The 13760-nt window shown below is 53.0% G+C and overlaps 1 protein-coding gene across 5 annotated transcripts in view; it reads right to left on the bottom strand.

Annotated features, from left to right (window-relative positions):
- The window catches only part of GSE1 (Gse1 coiled-coil protein), a 1171749-nt gene that overhangs the window by 253573 nt on the left and 904416 nt on the right, over positions 1-13760 (bottom strand). The window contains exon 1 of one of the 5 annotated variants that reach the window (XM_078669594.1): positions 1534-2955. The exons of 3 other annotated variants lie outside the window; for them this stretch is intronic. In XM_078669594.1, the coding sequence (XP_078525720.1) occupies positions 1534-1570 (37 nt within the window). In that variant the 5' untranslated portion in view covers positions 1571-2955. Of the gene's footprint in view, positions 1-1533; positions 2956-13760 lie in introns of those variants that run through there. One more of the 5 variants, XM_078669593.1, reaches the window with a different exon arrangement.

The raw sequence follows: 13760 nt of genomic DNA, 5'->3' as shown, positions 1-13760 counted from the left end.
CCCTCTGCTCTCTCGTGTTTTGTTGCTGTTTTGTATAGCGCGTACTAGACGCGAAGGTATCGGAGCGCTTTACATGAGCACCGATTACATTACAGAAGGGCGCATTAATGTTGTAGGCACGAGGAGATTGAGGGATTTGCTCAGAATCACAGGATAGTGAGCAGACGCAGAGACTCAAACCCGGTTCCCCAGCTTCAAAGTCGGCCGCTCTGGCCGTTAGGCCACGTCCCCAATACAGACTGCAGGCAGACTTCTCTCCGGACCGAACACTTGTGCGGTTTTCTATCTAGACTGCCCTAAAGAAGACTGCCGGCAGCTCCCCAGGACAGACGGGACACACTGCTCCCAAGGCAGACTGTTCTCCAGTACAGACCGCTGACAGTCTTCCTCCGAACACAGACTGCTCAGACAACTCCCCTGTACAGACTCCTCACACTGCCCCTCCCTACCCCTACCCACCCAGTACAGACTCCTCACAATGACGCCTCCCCCCCCCCCCCCCCCCACACACACACCCAAGTACAGACTGCTCCCCGGTTCAGACTGCTCACAGTTTTCCCCCGGACACAGACTGCTGAGACAGCTCCCCGGTAGAGACTGCTCGTGCTGCATCCCGTAAGAGATTGCATGAGTTTGCTCCCAGGTCTCCCTAAGTCAGACTGCTCACACTGCTCTCCAGTGCAGACTGCTCCCCGTTCCAGTGGTAGAGACAGCTGGCAGGCTTCTCCCAGGACACACTAGTACAGACTGTCTACAGCGCTCTCCAGTACAGCCTGCTGGCATGCGCCCAAGACCGCCTGAACGCTCTGCTCCCCAAGACAGCCTGCCCCCCACCCCGGTACCGACTGCCCCCTCCTCGGTTGACAGCGGTTTCAGTCACATCTCCTGCGGTACAGCGCTTCGCTGCCCTGTGCGGGCGAAAAGCGCTGTGGGAGAGTGGTGTTATTAAAGCGACCTGTCAAATATCACGTGGTCCAGCTCGTAACACAAGTAAGGGCTGAGAGGAAGCCAGGGGTGAGAAACCCGGGGGAGGAGGGGGGGCGTCTTGGAAAATGCTGAATCGAATTGCAAGATGTCTCGTGGGAGCTCTGTGTGCATTATTAGGAAACAGTGTAGCTATATAGATAGTAGAATCCTCAAGGCGCTATCCTTTCCTCGGTGGGTGTGAGGCAGGGGAGGGGCGCCCAGGGACTGTCACACAGCTTGTGATCCTCGGCAGGCCTGGGAAGGCAGGCGCCCGCCACCTGATACCACCCACTGAGCCGTGAAATGACCCCGAGCCCTGCAGTGAGTAACTTCACACCCGCCTCCTCCCCCGCCCTGCTCTTAAATAACACACGTCTCTACTTAGGGAGGGAGGGGGCGCCCGGGGGGCGCTGACACCGAGAGCAGGGAGGGAAGAACAACTTACAACCGACCCTCCCCCGGCCCACACTCCTGCCTTGCAATTACAAAAGACAAAACAAGGCAGCACAGCCGGCTGAATGTAAACACAACCCCCCTGGCCAGCAGGGAGGGGGCGCCGGTCCTTACCTGGCAGGTAGTACACGGGGGGCTTCAGTCCGAACATGATGCGAGGTCACTCTTCCATGGCTACCAGAGAATAAGACGGGAGACCCCCAAATCACACCGCAGCAGCCTGTCCTCCGAGGGGGTGGGGGCAGCGCCGAGGGGGGGTCCAGGCTCGGCTTTAGACGTAGAATAAGAGGGGCTCCAGCCTGCACTCCATTCACTCCCGAGGGGTGTCAGTGGATTGGTTTCTGGCACAGGGGTTCCATGTTTTGGATCGGGGGGTGGAGGGGTCCCCGCTTCTCTTTATCCTTTGGTTTGACGGCTCAGGGGCTCGCACACATCCATGGTGGTCGCAAGACCCTATCGGGCCAGAGGATCGTCCCGCGGGGGGTATTTTCCACGAGATTTCAAACTTCTGCTTAGGGGGCACCCAGCCTTCTCCCTGGGAATAGGGGTCCCAGCCTTCTGCACCTCTCTCTCTCCTCTTCGTGTGAAGCTGACCTCACCTCGCTCCTCCTGGAAGTGGAGTGTGGGGAGGCGCGTGCACTTTTCAGATGAGGTGCATCCCTCTCCAGGGGGGCTGCTGGCCCAGGTGCTCTGCTCCTCGGGTGATGAGGGGTTCGCAGAATCCAAATGTGGGGCACCCCAGAAGCACTGCTCCTCCGGGGTCAGATCCTGGCTGGTCCAAGTGCCCTGGTCCAGGAGAGGCTGACACCAGATGGGGGGGGGGGGGGGGGGGGGGTCGTCTAGCTGCCCTGGTCTTCAGGGAGCTGATGCAACGTGCCTTGGTTCTCAAAGAGAAGGGGGGGGGGGCGATCCAATAAACAAGCCTTGGCCCTAAGGGGCACCGGTGCAGGTGTCTTGGTACTCCGGGAGCTGGGTCCAGGTGTCTTGTTCCTTAGGGGGCGATCCAACAAGCATTGGCCCTAAGGTCTGGGTGTCTTGGTACTGGGACCTGGGCTCAAGTGTCTAGTTCCTCAGGGGGCGATCCAACGAGCGCTGGTCCCCAGAGGGGCTGCACCAGGTGCCTTGGTCCCGAGGGGGTGTTGTTGGGAGGGTGGCCCACTTTTTTCCACGGGGAGTTCAGCGGAACCTCCTCTCTTCTAGAGGTGGGTGCAGCCGGGACCCGGTCCTCCAGAGGTGGCAGTCCTCTCTTCTTTAGGGGGGTGGGGGCGTTCCAAGTGACCTGCTCTTCGGGGGTCGCAGCTCTCCTTCCGGGCGAGATGCAGCTGTTCGGGTTCCCAGGGGTGCTCTCGGCCCTCTTCCTCCCTGAGAAGGCGCTTCCTCGGAGGTCGCAGCCCCCCCTGTCCAAGGTGTGCAGATCCTCAGCTGGCCCCACTTCCGCCCGAGCCGCCCCCTTCCTCCTGAGGTGATTGCACGCACAGGACCCGGCTGACAGCTCCGAGCTGCTGCTGCCTCTCTCCCTCGGCCCCAGCCCTGACTCAGAGGCTGGAGCGGGAGGGAGGGAGGGAGGGGAGGAGGAACCACCGCCACCCCCGGGCTACACTAACACCACACGCGGAGGGGGGAGGGGCCGCGCGGAAGGAGCGCCCCCACCCCCATCAATTTTTATGCGAGAATCATTGTCGGTAAATTGGAAAATCTGGCCGACTGACAGCAGATCTGTCTGCCCTAATGAAGGAGGTTCACACTGAGACAGCTGCCTGGAGGCGGGCTGTGAGAACCCAGGGGGGTCTGTGATCCTGTGAGAGGGGGCTGTGAGCACCCAAGGGGGTCTGTTATCCTGTGAGAGGGGGATGTGTTCACCCATGGGGGTCTGTGATCCTGTGAGAGGGGGCTGTGAACACACTGAGAGTCTGTGATCCTGAGAGAAGGGGCTGTGAACACCCTGAGAGTCTGTGATCCTGTGAGAAGGGGCTGTGAACACCCTGAGAGTCTGTGATCCTGTGAGAAGGGACTGTGATCACCCATGGGGGTCTGTGATCCTGTGATAGGGGGCTGTGATCCTGTGAGAGGGGGATGTGAACACTCTGGGAGTCTGTGATCCTGTGAGAGGGGGCTGTAAACATCCTGGGAGTCTGCGATCCTGTGAGAGGGGGCTGTAAACATCCTGGGAGTCTGCGGTCCTGTGAGAGGGGGCTGTAAGAACCCAGGGGGGTCTGTGATCATGTGAGAGGAGACTGTGAACACCCGGGAGAGGGGTCTGTGATCCTGTGAGAGGGGGTTGTGAGCACCCATGGGGGCTGTGATCATGTGAGAGGGGGGTGTGAACACTCTGGAAGTCTGTGATCCTGTGAGAGGGGGATCTGAACACTCTGGGAGTCTGTGATCCTGTGAGAGGGGGCTGTGAACATCCTGGGAGCCTGCGATCCTGTGAGGGGGCTGTGAGCGCCGAGGGGGGTGATCCTGTAAGAGGGGGCTGTGAGCACCCAGGGGGTCTGTGATCCTGTGACAGTGGGGCTGTGAGCAACCAGGGGGGTCTGTGATCCTTGAGAGGGGCTGTGATCACCCAGGGGGGCTGTGATAGTGTGAGAGGGGGCTGGGGGCACCCATGAGGGTCTGTGATACTGTGCGAGGGAGATGTGAGCACCCAGGGGGGTCTGTGATAAAGTGGGAGGGGGCTGTGACCACCCAGGGGGGTCTGTGATAGTGTGAGAGGGGGCTGTGAGAGGGGCTCTGATCACCAATGGGGGTCTGATCCTGTGAGAGGGGGCTGTAATCACCCATGGGGGTCTGTGATCCTGTGAGAGGGGTCTGTGATCCTGTGAGAGGGGGCTGTGATCCTGTGAGAAGGGGCTCTGAACACCCTGAGAGTCTGTGATCCTGTGAGAGGGGGCTGTGAACTCCCTTGGAGTCTGTGATCCTGTGAGAGGGGGCTGCGATCCTGTGAGAGGGGGCTGTGATCCTGTGAGAAGGGTCTGTGATCACTCATGGGGGTCTGTGATCCTGTGATAGGGGGCTGTGATCCTGTGAGAGGGGGTTGTGAACACCCATGGGGTCTGTGATCCTATGAGAGGGAGCTGTGAACACCCTTGGAGTCTGTGATCCTGTGAGAGGGGGCTGTGATCACCCATGGGGTCTGTGACACTGTGAGAGGGAGCTGTGAGCGCCCATGGAGCTCTGCGATCCTGTAAGATGGGGCTGTGATCACTCAGAGTTGTCTGTGATCCTGTAAGAGGGGTCTCTGATCCTATAAGAGGGGGCTGTGAGCAATCAGGCGGGTCTGTGATCTTATGAGAGGGGGCAGTGAGCACTCAGGGGGGGGGGTCTGTGATCCTGTAAGAGGGGGCTGTGATCACCCTGCGGAAGAGTTAAAGCAAAAGGGGCTGGGGGGTCTGTGATACTGTAAGAGAGGGGGGGGGGGGGTGGCTGGCAGCACCCAGGTGGGTATATGATCCTGTGAGAGTGTAAGTTTGAGGGGCTGGGGCACTTAGGGGTATGTGGTCCTGTAAGGGGGGGGGGGGTGAGCAGCCTGCGGAAGAGTGAAAGCAAGAGGGGCTTGAGGGTGTCTGTGATCATGTGAAAGGGGTCTGTGAGCATCCAGGGGGTCTGTGATCCTGTAAGTGGGGGGGGGGGGGTGCTCTGTGAAAGAGTGAAAGCATGAGGTGCTGGGGCACCCAGGGGATTTGTTATCCTGTAAGAGGGGGCTGTGAGCACCTAGGGGAGTACGTGATCCTGTACGAGGGGTCTGTGAGCACTCAGGGGGGTCTGTGATCCTATAAGAGGGAGCTCTAGGCACCATGCAGCAGAGTGGGAGAAACAGGAGCTGTGAGCACCGAGAGTGAGTGTGTGATCCTGTAAAAGGGGGCTGTGAACGCCGGGGGTCTGTGATCCTGTAAAGGGGGCTGTGAGCAGTCCGCCGAAAAGTGAAAGCAAGAGGGGCTGAGCACTCTGGGTCTGTAAACACCCATGGGGGCCTGTGATCCTGTAAGAGGGGCTGTGAGCAGCGGAAGGGGGATGGAGTGTAATCTTGTAAGAAGGTGCTGTGAGCAGTGGGGGTCTGTGATCCTGCAAGAGGGGGCGCTGTGAGCACCGGATAAGGGGGGGGGGGTTGATCTTGTAAGAGGGACTGTGATCACTGTGGAAGCGTGGTAGAAACAGATGGGGTGCCCCGCACGAGGGGCTGTAAACAATAAGGGAGGGCCCCAAGCGCGCTGCACTTGGGGCGCCTCAACCCAGGGGCTGGGGTCCCTGTCGGGTACCTGCAGACGGGGAGATGCAAGAGGGGCTGTCGGCACTATGAGGGGGTGGAAGGTAGACTGGAGGAGGGAACTGTAAAAGGGGCTGTAAGCTTTCTGTCGGCAGCATCCCCCCCCCCACACACACACACACAAACCTCCCGGCGCACTGTAATCAATCTACCAGGCATGTGCGCGAGGGGTTGTAAGCAGAGCGCGAGAAGGGGTCAGCAAGAGGCGCTGTGTGCACACTGCAAGGTGCACGGTGACATTCCTGCGGGTCTGTGCTTCTGGGGGGGGGGGGGGCTGTGAGTAAGGCTGTAAGCGCCCGATAGAAGCGTTCTGTAGTATAAAGGCTGGAGGCGTCCTCTAGAGGAGATGGGGGGGGGGGGGGGGGGGGCGCGTCTGGAGGGAGCTCTTACTGCAGATGCAGGAGTTGTAAGTCTTAGGTGCAGGGATGGAAGCGAGCAGGGGCCGGGGAGCCTGCAAGGGAAGGAGTGTAAGCACTCAGCTGAGGACGAGAGCGTGCAAGAGACGACATCAAGCCCTCTGGAGGGGCCTGTCTGTCAGAACGCACTCTGCAGGAGGAGGGAGTCTTTAAGAGACGGCATCGCCTCTTGAGGGGCCTGTCTGTCTGTAAGCATTCTGCAGGAGAACACAGTCTTCAAGAGACGGCTTCACCTGGAGGGGTCTGTCTGTCTGTAAGCACTCTGCAGGAGGGGAGAGTCTTTATGAGACGGTATCAAGTCCTCTGGAAGAGTTCGTCTGTCTGTAAGCACTCTGCAGAGGGCGAGAGCGTGCAAGAGACGTCATCAAGCAGTCTGGAGGGGCATGTTGTCTGTAAGCACCCTGCAGGGTGTGAGAGATTTCAAGAGACCGCACCAAGCAGTCTGGAGGTGTCTGTCTGTCTGTAAACACTCTGCAGGAGGAGGGAGATCAGAGAGTGCACAGGGGCTCTGAGAGTACAGGTGCGTGGTTGTGAGTGAGTCACTAGGCGGTAGGTTTGTGCAAGAAGGCTAGAGCCGTGCAGGCTCGCTGTGTGTGCTAGCAGGGGCCTACAGCCTTGCACTCTGTAAGACGGATGCCAGCTTACAGCAGGAGGAGGCTCGGTCAGGCGTGGCATTCAAGGTGCAGCGGGTGACGATGCGCGCGGGAGGCAGGGAAGGGATGCTTGAACGTGCACACTTCTTTTCAATTCAGCTCCTTCCACCGCCCATAGGAAAACTGCGCAAGAGAACACTGGGAGTCAGCTATCCAGAGGGCACCTGCCGCAAGTGCCCTCCATTCGGAGAGTAAGCTTCGCCGTCCTCACACAAAGACCTGCCAGTGAGCATTGATTGACAGTGAGGCCCCCCTCTCCCCGCCCCTATGTGGTATCTTCCACGTTCGGTAGCCATTTATTTCTGGCGCATGGCTATCAGTAGTGCAGCAGGTGCAGTGACACCAGAGCCTTTTAGCATTGGACATGGTTGGCTGGCGCCTCACATGTATGTTTTCATTGGTGTTCCTGACACATTTGCTACGCCACTGGTTTAATTTCTCAGTGAGTGCATTAATGTAGCCCTGAGACCGGGATATACCAAGTACATCCGGGTACCCCTGCAGCAGAGGGTCTTCAACGCCTCCATACAATGCATTCTTGCAGAGTGTGACACCGGCTTGATTTCAAGGGGGGCTGCAGGATTAAGTCTAACTATATGAACCCACAATGGCTCAGTGAGGTGAAAGTTCCTAGGTGGAACATGCGGTGGTTGGGCAGGTCAAGAGTTCAATTACTTCCAGAACTGTGACTGGCACCTGTTATTTACAGCAGTTTACAAAAATCATACGTGTGGTATGAAGCGATGCTAAAGCATGTCATTATATTATTTTGCTTTATGGAACCGCCAGACAGCTATATTGCCACCCTGAGGGTACGCGACAATAGCATATGCAGTGCCATGGAATTCTCTTCAAGATAAAATCGACGCTTTTGTCTATAGCTCCCAGTGCACCCGGACAAGGCGCTTAAGCGTTCAGTGCGCGAACATGGAGTCGGTGAATGTCGGATTTTATATTGCCAGGGAGCTGCTAATTACAGGGTGGATCCCAGCACACCTCAGACAGCCCGCTGCTTCCGCGCCGCTCCCAGGGGAGACGGTGACGCCCTCCGCGGGGCCTTGGCACGCGGAGGACGTGATGCTTGCGTGACTGACGCGCAATGCGTCAGAGTTCTGCTGAAGGATCCCTATTCAGACACGCAGGGGGCGGGGCGTCTGCGGGGGAGCCCCGCCCTACAGCGCCCTCAGGGTTCGAGGGCGCCCGAGACAACCAGCTGGGAGGTCTTGGGGTGTGGGGATATTTATTTAAGGTGCTGTGTAGTACAGACTCTGTCACGACTACGTTCCAGGGGTTTCCATTGGAGCGACTCGAGAGCCTATTGCCATGACACATGCTCAGGGCCAGACTGGCAGTAGTGGGCACTGGGCATTTCCCCGGTGGGCAGCCAGGGTGGGGACTGGTTTTTGGCCCCTGGGGGGCCATTTTTTATTACTGGGGGCCGCCAGTATCGGACCCCTGTAACAAAATCGTCCGAAACCGGCCCTTGCCAACAGCTCGGCCGCAGTCCCCCTGACCCCCAGGGAGGGCAAGCTGAGCAGTTTACCAAGGCCGATTTCGGTTCCCAGTCCGGCCCTGCACATGCTTAAATTGGAAGTAAAAGAAAGGGTCCAGTCCAGAGCCTGATGTAGGAAGGGGTCCGCCTAACGTCATGTTATTACAGGTCTTGGGCGCTGCCCCAGTCAGTCAGTGTGGGCTTTTGCTCTGTTGCCACCTATTGTGAAATTCATTTTTGGCGCCCTCCCTCCTCCGATTCCCTCACTACCATCTCAAAAAGTGCCCCTTATCTCGCCATAGCCCCTTTCTCATATACATTTAATTTGTTTTAAAGCACTGTGTTAAAATTCATGAAAAATTACAACACACTGGTAAAAGCTGACTTTACTAATAAGCATGTATATCTACCCAAACAAACCTATTACATCAACATTAGGAATAGCTCTTGAAAGAGGAGGAAAAAGCATAACTCCCTAACCTATTTTATGCAGTTTGCATGCAGCTCTTCCTAACAGTCACTGTTCTGCATTAGGGTTGTGTCTTAAGAACCGCTGTAACAGAAGGATCTCTGAGACAAAAGCAGTAGTCCACTCAGCAAGCCACATAAAATACAGATGTGATCTGCAGAGTATGCGTTCTTCGCAGCAGGTATATTAACCCTCTGTGCTGCTTTATGGTGAGTCAAAACTGCCCCAAGACAAAACTCTGATCTCTCTTTCTAGCAGGCACATTAATCACAAGAGCTAGCTTGACATTTTTATTGCTGCCTGAAAACTGGACAGACAAGGTACTCTTCAACAGGTGTTTTTAAATTGTAACATTGCTAAACACAGGCTCCCCTGAGGTCAGCACCCAGGCACAGTTTTTGAGGGCGGCACGCGGCAGCACTTCACCCTTTCACTTCACTAGCACCCCCGCTCTTACCTTCACGCACCGTCCGCCACTGGGTGGTGAACTGCGGGACCGCCTCGGGCAGCAAAACTGCTAGCTAGGCCACTGTCCCCACGCCAGCGCCCAGTGCAGTCGCGGCTAGCCTCGGTCCCACTGCCCTAAACCTGTCACTTTGCATTATGGATCTTGTAGTCTTGAGTTTATAGAAGGATGTGTGGTCCCGGAATGCATCCGAAAACGCCTGCAAAGGACGAGCTAGTGGTGCCTTGACCATGAGATCAATGCGGGCATTACATGGCCCAACTACCGTGCTTTCAGAAGTGCCCTGACACTACTCACCAGAGGCTAACACCCAACAGACTCTGCTTTAACAATACCAGCGTTTCACTGGAACGGGCCTGTCTGGAAAATCTCCACATTTCCTCCTTGTGTGGACTGCAAAATGTTCAGGGCTACTAAGTCTATGCAGGCCCGGATCATAGTAGCTCACCCAGTACAGAATTTCTCTTTGCATTCTGGTACTTGTAGTCCTGATTTTTATAATGGGATCAATTACACATCCTGCAGGGAAAACAAATAAACCTGGACGGGAGGAGCTATTCTGGCATGGACCTGGAAAATGGGAGTGCTCTGTAAATGTTACGCATACATATGTCTATGTCTGGTTTATGCATCAATCTGTGGTGGAGGCGGAGCAAAGGTTTGAGGCGTCTGCAGTGGAGTATTGGCTGTTTGCCACACAAAACAAATGTATGATCAGACAAAAGGGAAACAAATCTATTTTTTAAGACCATAAATAAATGTATATTATTGGGAACAGAGCCTTAGCTCCTCTGACTAGGATCCTTTCTGAAGGGATGGGGCAGTGTTTGAGACTGGGGCTGCAGTTATGAGTGAACACCTTTTATGTGTTGGCTGCTTCCCACACCTTTGAAACCGCCTGGGAGCCTGCAGCAGAATTCAACGCCTACTCGTGACAACATAACAACATACCTTATTGGGAAACTGAAAGACACCTGGCCAGACCTGCAGGAATGGGATGGGCTCTGCTTAGGCAGACCATCAGGGCAGGACATATAGAACGGGGTGGAGCAGAACTGCCAAACACTGGAATTCCAAATTCTTTAGATACTGGGGAAAGGACTTTCAGAAACAGGGGCAGAACCTCACACCCATAAATGACACCCAGTCCCAGTGAGGTAAAGTCCAAAAGTGAACATTGCTTCCTTGGACATTTCTGCCTTTTCTGCTGGTTGACCTGATCAGGACAAATTTGAGCCTCTGCCCAAATTTCCTATGTACAAATTCTGTGGCCCAGAAATAAAAATGGTATCCCCTCTTCTACTCAATGTATTCAATACAACTCGAGCAAGACAATGCTATTCATATCCCCAACAGAACATATCTGGAGGTTTTTTTTGACTTGGTTTACCAAGGGTTGGGTATACAGTCGCGTGGCGTTGCAAAACGTTGTGCTCTGCCTTCAGGCCTTTTTCATTATAATAGTAAATACATTGATGCAATGCGTTGTTCCACCTGAGAGTCAGTGCAAAGTCTTATTAAATTACCTCTATTGTGTCCTGATAAACTCTCTAGACTCATACAAATAGGAACTTGACACTAATTTTTCTTGCATTATGTCGGCGACGTACCACCGTCTTCACATCACATTTAAAGTATGCAACATTTCTACTCCAAAATGTCCACAATAGTTCTCATCCAACTCATCATAACTCTGACTTTATAGCATGAGATAGGTTTATTCCCCTTCCCAGCTATTCCCAGCTACTGTTTTTTAGTTTCTCCCATTGACTCTAACCTACTTAAGCTCAGAGTTCCTGGAAGGTTACTTTTCTGGAACCTGGTTCTATTGCTCCTATGTATGTTTATGATGTGGTATTGTCTAGTAAGTAAATTAAGAGCTATTTCTTTCAATGTAAAGGTCACTGGGTGTTTATGGGTTGACTCATGGCTTATTGTATTGCTGCGGCATCCTCTATCTAACTCAGCTTCAAGTGCCTTTGGGAGCATGGGGCATTTGTTGTTCTATGGAGTCCTCATAGGATATCCTTGAAGACATTCCGACAACCGACCCTACGTGCCCGATGAGTAATATCATCCTAGCCTTTCTCCCCAAACACTGCATTTCAAATTGTAGTTCATGGGTGTCCAGTCTCACCTGAGCACCTGAGAGTCTTTCTGAGTGGGCATCTATATACCGAACTGACTCCATGTGCAAGCCGTGAGCTCGGATGCGTGACAATGTATAAAGCCTGAGAGGCAAACATGTCTCCATCTCCTGTAAGGCGTGTGACATGCTTAGACACTGTTCCCCATAGGCTGTAGTCAAAATGTGCAAGGTACAGCCATGGTTCGTAATGGTTATAGTAACTATGTGCTATGGTCTCCCCTGTATAGTAGTAGTACTTATGCACAGCATTCAGTAATGTGCACCCCATACCCTAGCTTCCCATTGGCTGTAGTAAATTTGTCCTGTACTGTACCCAGGGGTAGGTTAGGTGCCGGACCCCAACCAAGTGTGCTACGTATGCACCACTCCCAGCTATTCCCTCAAGTGAGCGGGTTCACTGAACAGTCCTAGTTCCCTATTGACTTAGGTGGGAATGTGCAGTGCACAGCCCTAGTTTCTTACTGGCTGTGGTAAGAAAATGACACGTCCGCCAATAGTTTCCCATTGGCGGCAGAAGAGATAAGCCACTGCCAACTTTACCTCCCCATTGGCTGCAGTAAAAATGTGCCAAGGCCAGCTTTAGAAGCCGTAGGCTTTGGTGAGAACGTGCCACTCTGCAGGCATCATACCTGTGCTTTATGGCACATTCAAAGCGCGTTTAACGGCGTCCTTTCAAAGAACCCTAACTCGCTGGGTTGCACTTGCAACGCTGGTAATTAATATTAAATCCTCATCTACCGTATATGCTAATGCCGTGAGCCATAAAAATTAATTTGCAAACATGTCATTACACATCAGCTATACAGGTAATAAACCTGTAATTACGGGCAATACTGGATGGCATACAAAGATAGGTGTGCCCTGCCAGTCTGTTGGCATTGAGAGAAGAGCTACCGGAGGACTGCTCGATGCAATGAATCATTGGAGTTCAGGGTGTGCTGCTGTTGTCATTTTTATCTGGTAGGGGCAGAGGGGGGCACAAGAAAAGGGGTGGTCCTAATTATAGCTAAAAAAAGTAAAATCTAAAATTTCCTCCATTTTTCACACAGCCAGTCTTGTTGTCTCATCATCCCATATGACCATTTGCTCACGGTCCGATGACAATTTTCGATTGTGATCGAAGACAGATTTGCCTCAGTTCTTATTTATTCAGGGAGTATTAGATTGTGCATACATTTGTTGCATTTTGCATTCTACTCAATGTCAACCACTGAATCAAATGTTTTACCCGGAGATTTCTTAATTCTCATGGTTCCCATGTCCACAGGGTCAGGCTAAAGTGAACATATCCATGATCAGGTGTTGTTGGTGGTGGTGCTTTTAGATTGCACTACGCCGAGGTATGGATAGTACGATGCGTCTGATTGGTTTACAGTACCATCACTCAGACTGGATTGGTTGCGCTAACCTGCGTTCCTGAGTGATGTCTTCTTGGTTTACCCGTTCCCTGAACCGTGGGAAGGTCCATTGGTCCAGAGTGATTCTTAGAGCATGTTCAACAACTGTGCTTTTTGTGATTTTGGAAACTTTCCTTGGTTTTTCTTTTTCCTGAACCTCTGTCTGTGGGTCATGGTGAAGGACATGGTCTTGGGTTCCTGACTGATTTGACAAGTTTGTGACAGTGTTTGGAGGTAGTCGGGATCCATTTCCCAAGGGCCTTGTGGAGGTGCAGGCAACTCTGAATTTGGTTTCTTGTAGCTCTGGATTGCCTAGAGCCATATAGGTTTTGTGGTAGTGTTTCTTGAGGCCAACACTTAACATGCCAGTTTTGCTCTGCAGTCTTTGTAGTCAATAAATATTTTTTATATCATTTCTTTCGACCATGATGTTGCAGTCGCTCAAGAGTGCACACATTGGGGAGCTGGGATGGTGACCCTGAGCAGATTCAGTTCTTTGTTTCAGCATTTGAGCTCATTGATATCTCGAGCCAAAAAAGATATGTTGGAATCTGAGCAAACTTCCAGATTCTTCAATTTTTGTTTGGCTTTAACAAAATCTACCACGGAGAGGAGTCACATACCAATCTTCTCACGCCAAACCCAACTCAAAAAAGTATATAAACTATTGGAAGTTGTAGTCAATTCCAGTAAAAAGAGCCAGATCCTTCCTCTCTAGTAGGGCTCTATAGAGGAAAGGGGGTTGGTGATTCCTAGTGGAGAAGAAGACACTGAGAACTGTTCAAGTTTAAAATGGAAGGCGAATGCTTATGCGCCATCAGAGACTAGCATTACCCATTGTGACAACCTTTGCAGTCAAGCAGAGGAAAACAATTCTTCGTGTTTTCTCTTTTGTTAACATTTTTTTAAAGCTTGGGCATCAAAGGAGTAAAGTTCATACAAAAATGTAAATAAACATAAATAGTTCAAAATAATTAAAAATATATATGAAGAAATAAAGTTAATGAGAGTACACCAGATGGGGCTAAAAAGTAA

Source organism: Lissotriton helveticus, chromosome 12, assembly GCF_964261635.1.
Source record: "Lissotriton helveticus chromosome 12, aLisHel1.1, whole genome shotgun sequence".
Classification (NCBI taxonomy): Eukaryota; Metazoa; Chordata; class Amphibia; order Caudata; family Salamandridae; genus Lissotriton; species Lissotriton helveticus.
Note: the sequence above shows the minus strand (reverse complement) of the source record. Positions and strands in the feature narration are given on the sequence as shown.